Here is a 19,981-nt window from a genome sequence, read left to right on the forward strand (position 1 = left end):
TGCAGTCATATTTGAAGGAATCCCATATCCAGCTGCCATCTGTACTCCTTCGGGGAAGGAGAAAATAGGTCACCTCTTTCATGTGACTCCTTTACGCAGACTCAGAAATATCACATAGACTAAGATGGTAGCGTCTCTTGCTCCATTCTTGAGTTTCCGCATCTATGCTTCCCCCCAGAGGCATGGATTCAAGATGCCCCGGCCCAGGACCCCCGCTGGGTGAATGGGCTCAGTCTCTGGTCTCCCCATTTCATTTCTCCCGGGAGGCTGTCCCCTCGCACTCACACACATTCACTCTCTCTTATCTTTTATCTCTGGCAGACTAGTCCCCCGTCTACACCCACTTCCACTCTGTTCCCCAGTCCTGTTCCACTTCCCAGCCCTCTAGGAGGGCCAAGCTTTGGGGCCAGCCTTCCCTTCCCCGACCTTGGCACCCACTGCAGATCCCACTGCTCCTGCAGTGGAAGGTCTGCTTGTGTCCACAGGGCAGGCCTTGCTTTCATCCTCAGGCTAGAAGGTCCACAGGAGCACACGCTCTGGTTTGTCCTCCCTCTAAACATTCCCTTCCCCTATAATCTATCATTTGTGTTGTGAGCACCTTATGATTCAAAAAAACATGTTCATTCAACACGGTATTCCCAGGGCCGAGGCCACCGCCTGGCACACAGCAGGAGCTAACTGAATGTCTGCTGAACAAATGTGTAAACTGACCTCGGAATGGTCACCACTTTCAACACTAGTAAGATTATGTCTGCAAGGTCCTTTAAGATCAGGTGTCGCTTATGCAATACAAATTAATAAAAATAATGAACTTTACTTCCCAGATGTGAATAATTTCAGAGACCTGCAGAAATTTAAGAGGAAATCACTTATCTGACCACACCGCAGTCTGAGATCACAGAAAATTTTATTGTAGAAACACCAGAAATGTCAAGCCTTTCAAGGTACAACCTTCAACCAGGAAATGATGAAGTCACAGCACTGTGGAGCCCATCCGGATACCCCAAGAGAATCATGGACTTGGAGGTTGTGTTAGGATTTAGCAAGCAAGCGAAGGGGACTCTCCATCTTAGAAGCAAGGCCACCTTCCCCCTCTCAAGGCCTGCTCCTTGGCAGACGGCTTCCCCTTCCTGTCCCCTCCAGCACGTCTCCAGCGCCTTGTGTGAGGCCCGAAACAAAGGGTCAGACTTGCAGGAAGTGCTCAGTCACTGAGAACACGAGGCAGAGGGAGTCAGGAAAGGGCACTAAGCTTCCTTACAAATAACAGGCAGCTTCCGGACTGGTCAGGATTGAGCCCTCCCGAGACCCACGCCTGATCCTCCAACACTTCAGGGCCCGATCGATACCTGGACACGACAGTGCCGGGCTGCACGAGCTCAGACACCTGGACAATTCTCAGGAGGGCCATTATGGAGCAGAGTCCAGGAAGGTCCAGGCTGCCAAAGAGTGGAGGAGGCACAGGAGACACCAGAACTCGATGGCTTGCCCGCTGACTCCTCTATTCACGGATAATTAGTCCTCCCGGTGGACAAGGCCGCTCACACTCTGAAATACTCTGCTAACCCAGAGGACAATGCTTCTTAAGACAGAGAATCAGAATCACGACCATGACTCAGAGGTGTCTGACGAGGACAGCAAATCCATAGGATCCATTGGCAAGAAAGTGTGAGGCTAACAGACCAACAGCAGGAACGGGTCCACGGCACAGGGACTCCTCTCGCCAAGCTACTGGGCCCAAGGCCTCACTGTTGGTTCCCTACGGGATGGATTGTTGTCCATAGGGCAGCCCAGGTGCAAGAAAGGGAGCCTGGGGGTGAGAAATCTGGTGTCCTTAACATTTACTCCCGGCCATCTGCTTTCTAGATACTCTACAGGCTTTTCTCTCCATCGCTAAACTGGGCCCCGGGGTGTCCCCAGGGGCAGGAGCGGGCCCAGAGGAGTGGTCTGGCTGTGACCCTGCGCCCTGGGAAGACAGAGCTGCTGGTGGGGGTTATGCACCTGCTCCCCCCCCCTCAGCTTGGACTGTGTGGGCAAAGCTGCGGACACCCAGGAGGGAAAGGGGAGGGGGGCTCAGGGAGGGCGCGGGGGGGGGGACAGGAGGGGGGTCCCTCTACTCCAGGATTCGCCTGTGGGAGGTGTTGGTGGAGGTCTGGACGATCTGCACGCGGGAGGAGCCGCCGTACTTGCTGCTGCCCCGGCCGCTCCCTCCGTAGCCCCCTCCGCCCGCGTAACCTCCTCCGCCGCCCCCGCGGGAGCCGCCGCCGCCGCCGGCTGCGTAACCTCCGCTGCCCCCGCGGGAGCCGCCGCCTGAACCGCCTCCGGAGCCGCCCCCGTAGCCTCCGGAGCCTCGGCCCCCGCCGCCGCCGCCGCCGCCGCCGCCACTGCCGCTGACGGTCGTCTGGCTGCTGTGCACAGCTGCGGGGAGAGGGCGGGTGTCTGGCTGCTGTGCACAGCTGCGGGGAGAGGGCGGTGTCTGGCTGCCGTGCACAGCTGGGGGAGAGGGCAGGTGTCTGGCTGCCGTGCACAGCTGCGGGGAGAGGGCGGGTGTCTGGCTGCTGTGCACAGCTGCGGGGAGAGGGCGGGTGTCTGGCTGCTGTGCACAGCTGCGGGGAGAGGGCGGTGTCTGGCTGCCGTGCACAGCTGGGGGAGAGGGCAGGTGTCTGGCTGCCGTGCACAGCTGCGGGGAGAGGGCGGGTGTCTGGCTGCTGTGCACAGCTGCGGGGAGAGGGCGGGTGTCTGGCTGCTGTGCACAGCTGCGGGGAGAGGGCAGGTGTCTGGCTGCTGTGCACAGCTGGGGGAGAGGGCAGGTGTCTGGCTGCCGTGCACAGCTGGGGGAGAGGGCAGGTGTCTGGCTGCCGTGCACAGCTGGGGGAGAGGGCAGGTGTCTGGCTGCCGTGCACAGCTGGGGGAGAGGGCAGGTGTCTGGCTGCTGTGCACAGCTGAGGGAGAGGGCAGGTGGTGTGGCTGCTGTGCACAGCTGCAGGGAGAGGGCGGGTGTCTGGCTGCTGTGCACAGCTGCGGGGAGAGGGCGGTGTCTGGCTGCCGTGCACAGCTGCGGGGAGAGGGCAGGTGGTGTGGCTGCTGTGCACAGCTGGGGGAGAGGGCTGGTGTCTGGCTGCTGTGCACCGCTGGGGGGAGAGGGCAGGTGTCTGGCTGCTGTGCACCGCTGGGGGGAGAGGGCAGCCCGAGCCTGGGTAGGAGAGCAAGGCCCCACCTGCGCCCCCTGCAATTGGCCTCAGTCCCGCTGCCTCCTGCATCCTTAGACCCCCTCCTCCCACCCCCCATCCCTCCCACCACCTCACCATCCCCGCAGCATCGTATCAGACTTGCAAAAAGACACTTTGGAGGAAAGGATTCCCATTTTCCAAGCAGTCTCCATAGGACAAAGTAATGTCAGGACCCGTTTTCATGATCCATAAACCCTTACGAGTTCTAAGCTGCTACTGATTCGCAGGTCTCATAAAAATTAAGATAAATAAGAGCTAAAATCATAATAATTGATTTCAGTGCATTTCTCTGGGCTTTTGTGGTCAGTTTGCTCACTGGGGGTCATCGTGCAGGCCTGGAACCTAAAATGCTGACTGCGGTCCCTCTGGCCAAGCCTCCCGGGCCCCGCCTCCTGCCAGCCCCCCACAACCCAGGGTCTGGACCCTGCGACTTACAGATGCTCACGTGGCTCTGCAGCTCCCCTGACATCCTGTAAAACCAAAGCACACGCATCAGCCAGACCCACAAAGGCAGAGGGAAGGCACTTAACAGCCTGGAGACGCGAGGAGCAGAGATACTCGCATGAAGTGAAAACTGCCTCCAACCTTTAGGGAAAGCTGGGGGCACAGGCCGAGCCGTCAGGGAGTGTGGGGCGACACGGGGTTTTAAGCACTTTTCCGAAGCCTTTTGGCACTGGCTGCCGTGGCTTAGGTTGGGGCACAGGGACATTCTCAGCCTGGGCCACCAGTCGTCGCAGAAAAGGAAAATTGTTTTCTCTCCGAGTAGCCCCGCTGCTCCTGCTGCCGCCGGCGCTGGGCCCCCGGAGCGCCCCCCACCTGCTCTCCTCGCCCTCCAGCAGCTTGCGGTAGGTGGCGATCTCCACATCCAGCGACAGCTTGGCCCCCAGCAGCGCCTGGTAGTCGCGCAGCAGCCGGGCCAGCTCCTCCTTGGCCTGGTGCAGGGCGTCCTCCAGGTCCCCAAGCTTCTGCCGCGCATCCTGAAGGGCCTGCTCTCCTCTCTCCTCCGCGTCCGAGATGGCCACGTGCATCTGCTCGATCTGCGCGGAGACGGGCTTGAGGTCCGGGAGCCCCATCCCCCGGCCGTGGGGCGGCGTGTGGGCGCAGCCGGGGCGCCCTTCTCACCTGCTTCCTCACGCTGCTGATCTCTGCCTGCAGCCTCTGGATGGTGCGGTTGAGCTCCGTGATCTCCAACTTGCTGTTCTTCAGCTCGTCTCCGTGCCTGCCCGCTGACACCTGCAGCTCCTGGTACTGTGGTCGCAGGCAGCGTGGCCGTCAGCCCGCTGCTCACCGCCAGGCCCTCGCGGGGACGGTTCCCAGGGGTCCCCCTGCCCCCACTGGGGCTGTGATACCTGAATACACCTCGCTCCCCTACCGAACCCGCCTCATCTGAGCTGCGACACCACACACACACACACACACACACACACACACACACACACACTGGTCCTGGTCAAGCCTCCCTCCTCTCACCAGCCTCTGGGCCAGACCCGCATCCCAGACAGACGCAGCTGCTCCTGGCCGCCCTTTGCGACCTGCCTGTTCTGTCACCTAAGCCTTACGCCTGGCCGTACCCACACCGGGACCCCTTCACTTTTGCCACCACACCACATCCCTTCCACCCTTTTCCAGGATGGTTTCCCTAGCAGCCAGGACCTCGTTTCCCCAGAGGCCCTCAGCATGCCCCGTGATTACTCCCATTCTCCTGTCTCTGTCATTTCTGTATGTACACGGGCCCGGCAGTAGGAGCCACGGGCAGGGCTCTGGAGGAAGCACGGGGGGGGGGGGGGGGCTCAAGGGAAGCTCTGCCTTCTGATGCTTTCACTGTTGACCATCTGCCTCCCCGGTCGGAGGCGGAAATCCACGCACTCAGAAGGCCTGCCTGCAGGGCAGCGGGACGGAGGCCAGCCAGGAGTGGAGCTGAGAAAGCACGTCTCAAGGCTAGACGTTCCTGATGTAGGGACTGACCTTTGACCCTTAACTACAGTGATGCTAGATAGGTGATAGATGATTGATAGATAGATCTTCCAAAGTAAGAGAAAGATGATGGAAGTTCTGGGGGCGTGTGGTCTGGGGTACCGAGTCTAGGTGGAGGAGCAGCGGTGCTCACCTTAGTCTGGTACAGTGCCTCGGCCTCGTCCTTGCTCTTCTGTGCGATCAGCTCATACTGGGTTCTCACCGCATCGATGATGCTGTCCAGGTCCAGGAAGCGGTTATTGTCCATAGACAAGATGACATTGGTGTCGCTGATGTGGGTTTGCATCTGGGACAGTTCCTGTAAGGTGTCACCACAGGGTGACTCCCTCCACTCTTCTCCTGGGGCCTCAGTTTCCCCCTACCGTCCCCTCAAGTCTCTCTGAGGAAGCCAGAAGCCTGGGCCAGATGCAAGTCTTGGGGAGGGTCCTTTGAATAGTTGTTGCACCCCAAGAAGTACCTTAACTAAAGGTAAAGGCCCCCAGACCCAGTCTCTGGGGAGAAGAAAGGAGCATGAATTCAGAGCCCCTGTAGGCACCACCTGCCCGTTATGCCTCCCCTGTGCCCTCTCTCCAGGCCTTACTTGGCTTGGCCGCCGTCTTGGGTTGGGCCCTCTGACAGGCAGACTTGCTCCTTGAGAAATACATGAGCTCTCAGGGCAAGGATAGGACTCTCCTTGTGCAGCCGCTCACTTACTCTCGAGCCTGAGCTCTACCACTGACTAGCTGAGTGACCGAGCTAGTGACTGAGTTTCTCAGCTCTCTCAACTCCAGAATGGAAACCAAGACGTGGCAAAGCTCCTAGCACAGCATCTGGCCCAGGGTGGACATGAACGATAGTGGGGCAGGGCCAGGGGTGGTAGGAGCATATTATCCCTCACCACGGCAGGCCTCATCCTCCTTCTCTCTAGGATCCACACTGTCCTGTCCTAGAGGATTCCCCAATAGCCCCAGCCCTTCCCAGCACTGATGAAGAATTCTGGTCGGTTTTATCCCTGTATGTCCCGGGGATTAACCTCATTTCCAGGTAGAATCAAGGGCTGCTCCCTCTTCTCCTCCCTCAGGACTCTCTCTGCCTCCCACCTCGAGCACCCGCACACAGGAATCCGAGCACCGGGGGTGGGGAGGCTGTCCCCAGTCCCACAGAGTTGAGATGACTGAGGAGCGGAGTCCCTAGTGGGTCATGCTGGGTTGCAGGCCTCCCCCTCCAGCCGCCCATACCCCTTGTGACCCGTGAGGAAAGAGAAATGTTTCTCGCGAGGACTGAACTCACCGTCTCAAATAAATATTTCAGGAAATTGATCTCCCCGAACAGAACATTCACCTTGGACTCCAGGTCTACCTTGCTCATGTAAGCAGCATCCACGTCCTGAACAGCAAGCAGAAACAGTCTGATTTACTGCCTAGGCATCGCCTGCCACCAGCTCACTGGGAGACCTGGGCAAGTGGCAAAGCCTCTCTGGGTTTATTTCCTCATCTCACTCAAGTGAGGGACCTGCAAAAACCCTGGCTTTCCTGGCCAGAAGGAAATGTGACACCAAGCCCCTCAACCCAATCAGTGACACACAGCACCCCGCATCCCTCCTCGGGCCCCCAAGGCTGCACATAATTGACACTCAAAAGGCATCAGTTGATTGAACTTCATATTCGGGACTGTGGAGAGAGAAGCACGCAAGGAAGCCTCAAGATTCAACGTCGCTTTCAGCCTTAACCCCTCCAGGGCAAGGGCCCAGCATTCGGGCCACACCCTCCACAAGCTGCTGCCAGCGGCCACCTGTCCACCCCTTGGTCACACAGCATCCCCCAGGAGTTGCTCACTCTGCTCAGCCCCTGGGCCCCACAGTCCCCCTGGGACCACCCCCACCCTTCACCTTCTTCAGGACGACAAAGTCATTTTCAGTGTTGGCCCTCCGGTTGATTTCTTCCTCGTACCTGTGGGGGGAGGTAAGAAGCACAGGTGGGCTGCAGAGGCTGAGCTTGGGTCCTTGGGATTTCTCCCCACAGCAGGAGGCTTGGAATGTCCCCGACTTTGGCTCTCCCCTGCCAGGGCCTGCCACTCCCACAAACCAGCCGCTGGAGCCAGCTGCTGGCCTCCCAGGTCAATAGAGGTACAACAACCCAACGTGGAAAATGCAGAGCCACATCGGACACTCCCAAAAGGTCCATTTCTCTTTTGATGTTTTACCTTTGTAAATTCGTTGCACTCATTTTTAACAATTGAGAACATAAATAGCCACTTATACTAAATTGTTGGTTTGTTTGTTTTTAATTTAAGAGAGAGAAAATGAGCAGGAGCAGGGGGAAAGGCAGAGGGAGAAGCAGGCTCCCCATTGGGCAGGGAGCCCCACGCAGGGCTCCATCCCAGGACCTGGGATCCTGACCTGAGCCGAAGGCAGATGCTTAACCAACTAAGCCACCCGGGTGCCCCTACTAAATTGCTTTATTTTTTTTAAGATTGTATTTATTTATTTCTGAGAGACACACAGAGAGAGGTGGAGACACAGGCAGAGGGAGGAGTAGGCTCCCTGTGGGGAGCCCGATGTGGGACTCGATCCCAGGACCCCGGGATCACGCCCTGAGCTGGAGGCTGACACTCAACCTCTGAGCCAGCCAGGCATCCGCCTAAATTGCTTTAGAGAAGAAAAAGGTCACCTACAATTTCGCCCTCCAACACCTTCTGGTGATTGAAAGAATTTCATCTTTCCCTTTCTCGAGTCACACACTCTTGACTCTCTGGTTCGACAGAGTGATGGCAAGAGTAGCGCCCTGTACCCCTAGCCGGTGGAGGGAGAAGCCGCTCAGCTGCCGGCACGGTTCAGGAGCAGCCGATCTGGAATTAGACGAGTCTTGCCATCCCCACCCCTACGATGAACAACAGCTAGTGCTTAGTATTTGCAGGCACAGGCTGGAAACTCATTAAGCGGGATGTCATCTAAACAAGCGGTTCTCAAAGTGCGGTCCCCCGGCCACCGGCATCAGCATCCCGCGGAAGCCTACCAGAATGCAAACACTCTAGTCCGATTCTAGGCCTGCCCAACTAGCCTGCTGCACCCCGAAGTCTCAAAGCCCGGATCTGCCAGTCAAGCAACCCAACAGGGAGGGAGGGTGCCTGCCATCCCCACTCTACTAAGGTGAAAACTAAAGGCTTAGAAAGACGGGCTTGCAAGCGGCTAGAAAGTGGCAAAACCCTCTGGAACTTGGCTCCTCTGGCTCCAGCATCGTGAGGACAGTCTGCCCTTCTCCACCTACTATAGTTGACAGCTGACTGGCCCCACCATCCTAGCAGAGCTGCCACATGCAAGACGGTGCCCCCCGCGGTTGCACCGGGGGACCCTGGGCACCCCTCCCAGTGAACACTGGAGCAGAACGTCTTCCCCTCAAGCGTTTCCCTGCCGTGCTTCTCCCCGACCCCTTTGCCCTGCCCGGGGCCTCACTTGCTCTTGTAGTCCTCCACGACATCCTGCATGTTCTTGACGTCTGTGTTCTGGCGCATTTGCTCGGCGTTGAGAAAATCCACCTGCCTCCGCAGCTCACTGATGTAGTTCTCCAAGACGGGCTCCAGGTTATTGGTCCGAGTAGAGGTGTTTACTTGTTGCAGCAGCTCCCACTTTGTTTGCAGCACCTGGTTCTGCTGCTCCAGGAATCGCACCTACGAGCAAGAGACTTCCAAGTTCGCCCCCGGCTGTGGATCCCAGAAGCACCCCCATGGGTAGGAAGATGGGCAACCACACAGCATATCTGGGCCCAGAGAATTGAGGTGGCCCCTCTGGGGATCAGAGAGCTTCCCTTTCTGTGGGACCAGGACACACAGAACACGATGTGGTTTCTGATGGTTGACCAAGGGCTGTAAGGTCAACTTGTCTAAAATCACCCCTAATTTACTAAGCTAACTCTGGATTTGAAGGCAAACCACCTCCAGTGAGGTGCCCTCTCTCCTTCATTTACAGCCACATACACCACAGAGCTGTCTCTCCCACACTCAGCTTATCCGTGCCAACGTGAGGCAATGGCGATGCAGAGCATCTGAAACACTCACACATCCAAGGCTTATTTCTCTTTGTGGCTGAAATGCTTTATCTGATGGAGGAGAGGAGAAAATAAGAGGGAAGAAGGTATTTGACTTAGAATATTAAACTGATTTCAGAGCAAACCAGCCTGGGTGGCCCCGTCCTGCGGGCGCCACCACCTCCGCTGCCTGCCAGTGTGTGTTTCAGGAAGGTTCCCCCCCCCCCCCCCCGCCTCACTTAAATGCTGACTCAGCATTTTAAAAATAAATGTTCCCACTTTTTATTATTTTTTAAGATTTTATTTATTCATTTGAGAGACAGAGAGGATGGGGGTGCAAAGGGAGAGGAGATTTTATTTATTTATTAAAGAGAGAGAGCACAGGTAGGCAGAGCAGCAAGCAGAGGGAGCGGGAGAAGCAGACTCCCTGCTGAGCTAGGACCCCGAAGTGGGGCTCAATCCTAGGACCCTGAGATCATGACCTGAGCCGAAGTCAGATGCTTAACCAACTGAGCCACCCCGGTGCCCCTGTTCCCAGTTCTTAAAAATGTTATATGATGCCTGCCCATGCCCCCAAAGAAAGGACTTCGGGGATGTCCAGTGTTTGGGAAATACTCACGTTGCTATTCCCTTCATTAACATTCAATGACACAGAAAATGGAGGGAGGACATCATCCTATAGCCTCACTCTCTCTTCTCCTGAAACTGGGCACAAAGGTCAGGAACAGGGTCCAGAGAGCTGGCTGGCTGGCTGTGCAGACCAAGTGCATGATCATGATCAACCGTTACCTTCCCTCTGCAGGTTGCCCTCGGATGGAGCCTCCCTTCCCATGCCTTAGGTGAAGATAAAGGAGGCCTCTATGCTTTGCTCAGGTGCAGACACACACACACACACACACACACACACACACTCCAGGATCCTCCTGGGACTTGTGTATGGGGACAAACCCAATACTTTGTGCAGTCCGAACAGACCTGAAGACATTCCCCTACAATGTGGCACCAAGGAGGCTGCCCCAAACCCGTGGCCCTAGGACTGCCCTGCCAAGGGGCCAGCCCTTATTAACCTCCTTGGGATTCTGACTCTAGGCTGGGAGATGCGCCCGGTGAACACTATTCCCCATGGCTCATTTTTCGTTCACTTCATCAAAGCAAGAGCTAAGGCCGGCAGCCCTCACAGGTTATCTCAGCTTGGAACACTCCCATGGGAAACCCTTCCGCCTGGCTGAGTTTTGCTCTGGCGACACTGCCAGAAGGTGGACACATCAAATGGACACGGGGTCTCAGCTCTGTGCTCACTGCTGTGGGAACTGAAGGAAAAAGATCTCATGGGCCCACGAGGAATTGCCACGTCGAACAATGAGGGGCAGGTTAACCAGAGCACCTGTCCCCCCACGCACACGGCACCTCAGAGCACGTCGGCAAAAGAAACCTTGGTTCTTGTCAGGCCACCCAAACTGCAAAGGCAGAGACTGGCTGCAGGGAGTGCCAGGGAAATTCAATGGGATTTAATCTCTAGAAAAATCACTGAAAGCTGTTTGTGATTTTTTTTCCTGGGCCCCCAAACACTCCTGGGCTGTGTCCCATCAGCACAGATGAAACTTAGCATCATGCTGAGCTCACCTTACTGGGAAAAGCACACCCTTCCTCGGCCCCTCTCTCTCTTGCTCATGACCCTTCAGCCCCCAGGACCTCCTGCTCCTCCAGCAGCCCAGATCTTCCCAACTTTTTTGCCTGGCTAAGCCCTATTTCCCTTTTCCATCTCAACTAAAGTGGCACCATCTCCCTGGTATCTTGCCTTCATAGCCCGAGGTCCTTGCCCTGGAGCATCTAGTGTGATTTGTTGTCACTTGGTGCTGTTTGAGCACATCCGTCCGCTCCTGGGGGGAGCCTCAAGAAGGCAGAGCCATGTCGGCTTCATTCTCCTGTGGACACAAGGTGCTCAGACCCATGGACACACAGTGCCCAGCATAGAGAAGGCAGTTCATAAGTATCGTGGACTAACGCGAAGGAATTTGGAATTGCCTCGGAGTGTAGACAGCTATCTCTCTGAATACAATGGAAACTCCTGGAAAGCAGGGATTTTGTCTGTGTTGTTCATAATTGAATCCCCAACACCTAGAATGGTCCCTGCACATGATAATTACTCAGTTAATACATGGTGAACAACAAATTGAGGTATCGGGCTTGGACACTTAGTAGAAATGGATGCAAAGGACTTTGTAGAACCAAAGACAAGGAAAAGGGACCTCAGGAAGGAAAGGGATGGGGTCTATCTCTTCCCATGGGGACACCTTCCTGGCTTTGTCAGCTGAGCTTGAATGCCCTGTGCCGGGGGGTGAGTGGCCTGGATACTCTACACTCGGAGACATGTAAAATATATAGTGTGTGTCAAATGGCCTTAAGGACAATGGAGAGAAGTAATACAGGGTTGGTGGATATGGATGTTGATGTGGGGGTGCTAGTTCAAAAAGGAAGATCAGAGAAGGCCTCATAAGATAGCGGCATCAGAGAAGATCTGAAGGAGATGAGGGAGCAAGCCAGACCATTCTTGGGAAGGAGGAATTCAAAGCAGAGGGATTGGCAAGAGCAAAGGCCCTAAGGCAGGCATGGGGTGCTGGAGGACGCAAGGATGCAATAGTGTGCTGATAAGCAAGAGAGAAACAGGACAGGAGGCCCCGGGGGGAGTGTAGGGTCACTGCAGACAGACTGTACCCTAGGGAGCTAAACCCCAGCTCTGTCTGTTCACTAAACCTTGCAGCTTGAGAGCTATTCCACCCAGTGGTGGCAATGTTGCCTAATTCTCACAAATGCAAGCCAGGGGTGAGCAGCAGCTGTGGGGCAGAGGCCAAATCACACAGGGCCTTTTAGAATCTTGGCTTTTATTCCAAATGAGATGAGCAGCCAATGGAAGATTCAAACAGAGAAGTGATGTGATGTTTTTTAAGGATGGCTCTCGTGTGGTTCTGAGAATGGACTATATGGGGTTGAGGGTGAAAGCAGAAAACCAGATCAGAAACTAGAGTCAGAATCCACTGCAGTAGAAGCCTTCTCCCTTCCAGCCAGGCCAGAGTCCTCCTGGATGAGGGCTTTTTCCTCATGGTCATGACAAGCCATCCTCTTGGGGAGGGACAGGTTGCCACAGTCTCCTGCAGCTTGGCCTCTGCCCACAGGCCATGCCATTAGATGCAACAAATGTCTGATATTAATGGCAGAACCACAATCAAGTGAGTCCCGGGAGATTGGCTGTCAATAGCCCTTGGCCATTTCACTGACCTCAAGCCCTCCTGTCTCTCAGCTCCTCCTTAAGCTAAGTCTTGGCCTCCAGTGGAGTCTCTTTCACCTGCCACCCCCTTGCTCCAGTGAAGCCCTCCCAGCCCCTGCCAATGCCTGAGGTATGATGATGTTCAGCCAAATTTCCCATCCAAGGTGATCAGAAGTAGCCAGAAGCACTTTGCTCTATTGAACTCCTGTTTGGCTCTCTTTTGGCCTCAACACTCTTATCCCTCCTCCTCCGGCTCACACACTCTGTCCTCTCTGTATACCTCAGAGACTGGGTATACAGCCCGGTGGTGGGTTCCAGCCCTGATTGATCTGCTGTTAGACCACAGGTCAAGATCTGGCCTCAACACTGAATTCCTGTGGGTCTGAAGGATGGTCACTTAGTATCCAAGGGCCTTTATGCCCCAGGGTGCTTCCTACTACATCCCTAAGAGCAAAGAACTTCCTGGGAAGCCTACAGGGGCTACTGTGCCTCCACCTCTGGACGAAAGGAAATGCTGGAGGAAGGTCTTTACCATAGTTCTTTACCATCTAGAAGCCTCTGCTTGCTGATTTGGCTCTGGACTGGCTCTAATCTGAGGTTTAATTAGGGAACTAGGGAGAGCGGCTACAATGTCCCCATCTGGTCCATTCTTGGCCTTGAATGAACTAAAACAAGGAACTCTAATAGAATCCTACTGAGTATGCAATTCACTTTAGCCCTCAGTGATACGCTCAGGGCATTCGCCTAGGCTGTGCCGTGGCTCCTTGAGGACAGGACTTGTGTTCTAGTCACCCTGTCATACCTGGCACTCTATCTGACATATAGTAGATGCTTATTAAATGTTTGTCGGATGGATGGATGGATGGATGGATGGATGGATGGATGGATGGATGGATGAGTGGGTAGATGGGTGGATGCATAAGTGGGTAGATGGGTGGATGGACGAATGGGTAGATGGATGGATGGATGGATGAGTGGGTAGATGAAAAGTGAATAATGATAAATGAAAATGAAGTCACTACACCATGTATTTTTTTTTCTGTGGGGTATTTTCACATTTCTTACCTGGTTTCCTGCCAAAAGGAAAAGATAAAAATAAATCCCCTCAATAAGTCAAACTGAAGCCTAATGAGATGAATGCTTTCTCAAGGCCCCAGAACACATACTTGTGGAGGTGATTGTCAGCCCCAGACTGAGACAGCACCAGGTGGTAAGAGGTGGCAAAGCACAAGGCCCTCTCGGGTATTTGATCGGGGGCCAGAGACCCACCTGCCTTGAGGTACTCACCTTGTCAATGAAGGAGGCAAACTTGTTGTTGAGGACCATGATCTGCTCCCGCTCCTGTGTCTTGACTCTCTGAATTTCAGGGTCCACCTCCAGGTGAAGTGGCTCTAGGAGGCTCTGGTTAATAGTCACCTCTTGGATGCCCCCTGGGGGACAGGAAGGACCAAAGCCCCCAAGCCCAAAACTGCTACCCCCAAAACCACCTCCTCCAAAGCCACCTCCTCCATAGCCACCGCCTCCAAAGCCACCGCCCCCAAAACTTCTGCCCCCGCCTCCAAATTTCCCTCCTGCTCCCCCACCCTGGCAGAAACCACTAGCACTTCTCCCCACTAAGCTAATGGAGATGCTTTTATTGCCTCCCAGGTTGTAGAGGCTCCTAGAACCAAACCCCCTGGCGTGGCTCCCATACCCACCACCACCACCACCACCACCACCACCACCACCACCACCACACCTGCCCCAGACCTGACACACAGACCCCACAGCCCGACTCCCACCACCAGAGCCTGCAGAGGAGCCAGTGCTGTAAAACCGCCTGCTCCTAGAGCTAAATGCTGACCGAGAGCTAAATTGGCGGCTCATGGTTGCTAGAGCATCCAGAGAAGTAGCCAAAAGAAAAGTCCCAGCTGGAAGGAGGCAGAGACCCAGGAGGGAAAGAGCTAGGACTCCTTTGACAAGAGATCTGGCTCAGTCCCTATATATACATGTGCTGGCTGGGCTGGGCACTTTCCGAATCCTGGGAGGGGAATATTTATGTTTAGTTGGCCTGCCAGCAGCATCTGTTTAAAGTCTCACACCTATGAGTTGCAGAAATTGTACTGTAGATAAACTTCCCCAACTTGATCATTTATCATTCATCTCTTGCCGCTTAGAGATCAGAGTGCAGTGATCTCTCAGGACCGAGCTGCTGGAAACTCCTATACAGTTTCCCCCAAATCATTAGCTGATATAGCTGATACCTTCCTAAGAAACTCCACCATTGAGATGTTTGTCTAGGGGTGTGACCAGGAGATCTGGGGCGACGCTAGGGGTTGTCTAGCTGCCTTGTGCTCACAGCTGGGACACAGGTGGAGACATCTACTGCCATAGAATTACCCTGGTCGGATGAAAGTTTTGTTCTGGGCTCCCCTCCCCCTGCTTCTTCGCCCTGTTACTATTTATCACCACTATGTGCACCCCAACTTTTAATCACATGAAAATATGATATTGTGGTCATTGAGTGCAAGTGAAAGCTGGGGGACTCAGCCCAAAACTGTTCACATTTTGCTGGGTGCATCTTGTGCTGCTCTATGTGCCTCGGGCTCCTCCTCTACAAAGCAGATGAGGACCTGTGTCACTGAAGAGCTGTGGTTTCAGATGCATTGGGCTTCCACCGGGACTGAACATAGTCTTCTAGACCAAAAGGCAAACTATCGTAAAATCTTTTTTTTTTAATTTCCAATGTATTTTAGACCAATGTTTTTGTAAAATAAAATTTTTTTTTAAGATTTTGCTTATTTATTCATGAGAGACACAGAGAGAGAGAGAGAGAGGGGCAGAGACACAGGCAGAGGGAGAAGCAGGCTCCATGCAGGGAGCCCGACGTGGGGCTCGATCCTGGGTCTCCAGGATCAGGGCCCTGGGCTGAAGGTGGCGTTAAACCGCTGAGCCACCTGGGATGCCTGTAAAATAAAAGTTTTTAAAATTTCCCTTAAAAGGAGATTTTTTTAAAGATATACAATACACAAGCCTCAATTTTTATTTTTTGATTCAATAGATATAAAATTGTTCTCTTGTTAAAAGGGAAAAAATTAATTACGTTTCCAAATGGTTATTCTCAAATTCTGTATTTATCTCTTCTCAAACCTGTAACAAAGTGCCCATGGACCAGCACAGGTGTATGGACCCACATTCTGGAAAGCACCGCCAGCAAGCATGGAATGAAGCTTATTCGATGCACATCAGCATCAGCCAACAAAAATGTGTTTCCCTCTGGACTCAAACAGATTGTGGCTTTCACCCAAAACTTAATAATAATAATAATTAATATTATATAATAATAATTATCATTATTATTATTTTAAAATGTGGGGGAAATAGCCTTAAATGTCCAGACTTAGAAAAATGGTAAATGCACCATTTGCTTCAACATGGATGGTACTGGAGGGTATTATGCTGAGTGAAGTAAGTCAATCGGAGAAGGACAAACATTATATGGTTTCATTCATTTGGGGAATATAAAAAATAGTGAAAGGGAATAAAGGGGAAAAGAGAAAAAATAAGTGGGAACTATCAGAAAGGGAGACAGAACATGAAAGACTCCTAACTCTGGGAAACGAACTAGGGGTGATGGAAGGGGAGGTGGGCGGGGGGTGGGGGTGACTGGGTGACGGGCACTGAGGGGGGCACTTGAGGGGATGAGCACTGGGTGTTATTCTATATGTTGACAAATTGAACACCAATAAAATATGAATTTATTAAAAAAAAAGAAAAATGGTAAATGCTTGCCTGCCCAGATTCAGTTATTTAAAGTTATCTTCAAGGAGAAGATAAAGCATTGGTGAAGGCACTTATGATACAACATTAAATGAAGAAAGCTAAATACATGGGTGTCTGGCCTATGAACTCACGAAAATTAAGAATGCACAGAAGGGAGGCTTAAAAAGTAGCAAAAAACTGCATCAACTTATTAAGGATTACAGGAGGGGGTTTTTCCCTAGTATTTTAAATGTCCTTGTCCTTTGTATTTATGCAATAAGTAAATATTTTTGCAAAAGTTGGAGCTGAAACCACAGCTACCAACAACCGCAGAGGTGGGCAAGGCAGGTGGTGGGAAAGAACAAGAGAGGTGTCGGGGAGCCTCAGTGAGGAGAAGGCCCCGTAGGCTGGGAGGGGCTCTGTGGGCAGCTTCGGGCCTCCACACCTTACCTGCTCGGCAACTGTTTCAGTGACCGTCTCCAGGAGACCTTGTGAGACAGAGAGTGAGCCTGGAATTCAGTCACAGAAACTGGTTTCAGCTTCCAGCCCTGCTTCTACTAGCCTGTGACCTTAGGCAACTCTCTAACTCCAGAGCCTCAGGTCCTTAAAGGAATCAGAGCGATTCTTTCTCAAGGAAACTTCTCGATGCTATAAGGCATGTGAAAAAGCACAGAACACTGTAATACACTAAACAAGCATAGACGTAGTTACTCTCGGATCCTGGTAAAATGACCACGGGTTCCACTTTGCCTGGACTTTTAGTGCATGAACCAGGTTAGTCCCAGGTAAGTAAGGACAGTTGCCACCCTAGTTCTGGCATCTCAGAATTAGGTCTACACAGCCCTAGTCCTGACCTAACCCCCACCCCGCCCCCATGGGGGCTCTCGGTAGGAGAGGGAAGCCAAGGCTCAGCCCCTGGCCATGGGAGACATAAGGAGAAGACCAGGGGAGTCAAAGGAAGGAAAGGAGAGTGGAACTAGGGATTGGGGATGGGTCCATGTAAGAGGGGTACCTGAAGGCAAGGATTCTGGGTCAGGTAGAGGCAGATAGAAGATGTAGAGATAACAGAGGGGATATGAAGAAGGGATGGTAAGTCCCAGGCAGGAAGGAGCAGGGGTGTGGGGAAAAGATCCTTGGGTTCAGCTTTGAATCCTGGCTCCACCCTTCCCAGCCCCATGACTTGGACAAATTCTTAACTCCTTGAACTTTACTTCCCTGGTCTGTAAATAATAATAATAATAATAATAATAATAATAATAATAATACCAGATTCACAGGGTGATTATAATAAGCAGCTAAGATCAAACATAGAAGAGCATGTTGGAAATTCCAAAGAGTCATGCAGGGAGGGTTCATCATGCAGCCCTCCCTGAACACCCCAGAGCCTGTGAGCCCTCCCCTCTCTCACCCGCAACAGTGCTCTCTTGCACCACTCACTTTCAACCCCTGTCGTGAAGATTGCACATAATTAACCCTTTCACATGCGTCTCTCCCACCAACTAAATAAATAGGAAGCTCACCAGGGTTTATATTTACCCTTGCGCTGAATATGGGGAATTATTAAATTATAACAAATTGCTATCCCTAAAGGACACCCCTCAACCAGTTGGTTGGATGACAAAGAGCAGTGGTGGCTGAACTTGTTACACGTTGGGGTTCCCCTGCAGAGCTTCAACCACCACTGTTGCCTGTGCCTCCCCCAGGTCCCCTCACCCTAGACCAGGATTTCACCAGTCTGGAGTGTAGTCTGGGCTCTGGAATTTTTTCAAGGTCCCAGAGGGTTTTAATGAGCAGTTTGGGGATCACTGGCTTGGAGGAAGCAGTAGAACCAATGAAATGGCCTCTTGAGAGTCTATTCAGAACCAAAGAATAATACTGACCATCATCCTAATGGTTAACTGCTAATGGGGCGCTTTCAGCCGGCCGCGCTGCTAGGTCTAAAACGTGCAGAGTCTCAACCCAAAAATCAGCCTTATGAGGAAGTCCTTCTTATAATAACCCACATTTTACAGGTGGGGTAAAGGAGACTTGGAGAGATCTAGTAACTTGCTCAAGAACACGCAGATGAAAGTGCTGGCATGGAGATTTGGACGGCAAGCACCCCCACTCCAGAACCCCCGTGTATTGCAGAAGAGGTGGGGTCTCTGGTGGAAGAGGTGCCCTGTCGTCCCCTCCACGCTCTGCCCACCTGCCCCCAGCGCTCTCCTTAAAGGAGGGGCAAGTCAGTTGAGGGCTTCACCTTGCCCTGTTTGACTCCCAGGAACTGAAACCCAGGGCTGCCAAGAGGGTGAGGCCCAGGGCACTTATCAGCCACCCGATCACAGTCTCGGGCAGCAGCGGGAGGCAGGGTCCAGGAGGATCTGCTGGTGTGACTGGCAGGAGCAGCCCCTGCAGATCTGCTCCCCGTCTCAGCCTGCAGCTCCCAGGCCTGGAGGCGGGTATCAGCAACAGCACAGAAGTACAGCAGGGGTGTGGGGACCGAGAAAGGGAGGCACCAGCCCTGCCAGGAAGGAGTGCAGGTACCCAGGCCCTTAATCTCCCTAAAATGGGATTTGGAACCCCCTGGACAGCACAGGAAGGCAATGACGGGACAGGGAGCAAAGGCAGGCACGCAGTGTCCTGGACTGGATGGAAGCTCCTGGCCTTGGCCTCCGCGTCCTCAGATCACTCTTCCCCCTACATGGGAATGTCAGACCCGGATGGGCGACAGAGGCCGCCAGCCAGAGCCTTCATTTTACAAGAAGGAAATGGCTGCAAAGACAGCAAGGACTTAGTCAAGGTTACAGGGGAAATTGGGGGTGCAGAGAACCAGAGTTTGGGAACCCTCCCTCCCAATCCAAGAAGAACATGAGCCTTTGAAGAATTCCCACAGCCTCCGTGCTCCTGCAGCCTGGGGACAGGGACATAGGGGAGCCCCACCTCACCTCCAAAATCTAGCAGGCCCTGCTTGCAGGGGTGAGAGGTTGGGGCTGGGCATACAGGACCAGCTCCGAATCCCGGCTCCCCCACTTAATCTCTCTGTGCCTCAGTTTCCTTATTCGTAAAGAAGAGATAATAGCACTGCCCACCTCTGTAGAGATTAAATGAGTTCATTTGTAAAAAAAAAAAACTGCTAGAGGGACGCCTGGGGGGCTCAGCGGTTGAGCGTCTGCGTGATCCCCGAGTCCCTGGGGACTCCCGATTTCTGGGTTACGGTTGGCATCTGGGGCAACATCTAAGCCTTCAAGCTTCTCCTCAGGCCCCAGGTCAGCCAGGACCCCCACCTCCGCTATCCCTTTGACTAGAATCCCAGGGCCCCCCTGGAAACTCAGGATCGAGCAGTGTCTCTTGCCCTCGTAAAACCTAACAGGTGCTCCGGGCCCACAAGCCCTCGCGAGGTCTCAGAGCAGCCCTGCACGTTCTCATGGCCAAGGCCCAGAGATAATATTGTTCCAGGCACATGAAGCTCTTGCTCTTCCATCCGGCACGTTGGAAGTCATGACTATTTGCACAGCCATTCCTGAAGCTGGCAACTCTCTTGTCTCGGGGGCAGAGGGAGCAGCTGCACGGGTGTAGGCCCAAAGGAAAATAAGGCTGTGGGTGAGACTGGGGTTGACTCCCAAGAGAAACTCGGAGTCCCCAGTAGGGGCCTGGGGTTGTCTGGCAGAGGATCCTTCTACATGCTGGGTTAAAGGGGAAAATGGGAGAGACTCAAGGTCATAGGGCTAGGTAGTGGCGCGGTGGGAACCAGAATCACAAACCCATGGGGGATGGGGGGGGACATGAGACCTGTG

General features: G+C 53.6%; 1 protein-coding gene across 2 annotated transcripts; it reads right to left on the reverse strand.

The window, feature by feature from the left end:
- Window positions 1-888: 888 nt before the first annotated feature.
- Window positions 889-14,449, reverse strand: KRT77 (keratin 77). Of its 2 annotated transcripts, XM_038577742.1 has the most exons (10): window positions 13,755-14,448; window positions 8,632-8,846; window positions 7,069-7,129; window positions 6,471-6,566; window positions 5,335-5,499; window positions 4,350-4,475; window positions 4,044-4,264; window positions 3,663-3,697; window positions 2,309-2,415; window positions 889-2,263 (listed from the first exon to the last, which is right to left on the reverse strand). In XM_038577742.1, the coding sequence occupies exons 1-10, from the start codon at window positions 14,331-14,333 to the stop codon at window positions 2,111-2,113; spliced, it is 1,758 nt and encodes a 585-aa protein (XP_038433670.1). In that variant the 5' UTR covers window positions 14,334-14,448; the 3' UTR covers window positions 889-2,110. The 2 variants fall into 2 exon arrangements, with proteins under 2 accessions (XP_038433670.1, XP_038433669.1); XM_038577741.1 differs by having other exon boundaries at window positions 889-2,415; window positions 13,755-14,449.
- Between the last annotated feature and the right edge of the window lie 5,532 nt (window positions 14,450-19,981).

The sequence above is a fragment of the Canis lupus genome, chromosome 27 (assembly GCF_011100685.1).
Source record: "Canis lupus familiaris isolate Mischka breed German Shepherd chromosome 27, alternate assembly UU_Cfam_GSD_1.0, whole genome shotgun sequence".
NCBI classification, from domain to species: domain Eukaryota; kingdom Metazoa; phylum Chordata; class Mammalia; order Carnivora; family Canidae; genus Canis; species Canis lupus.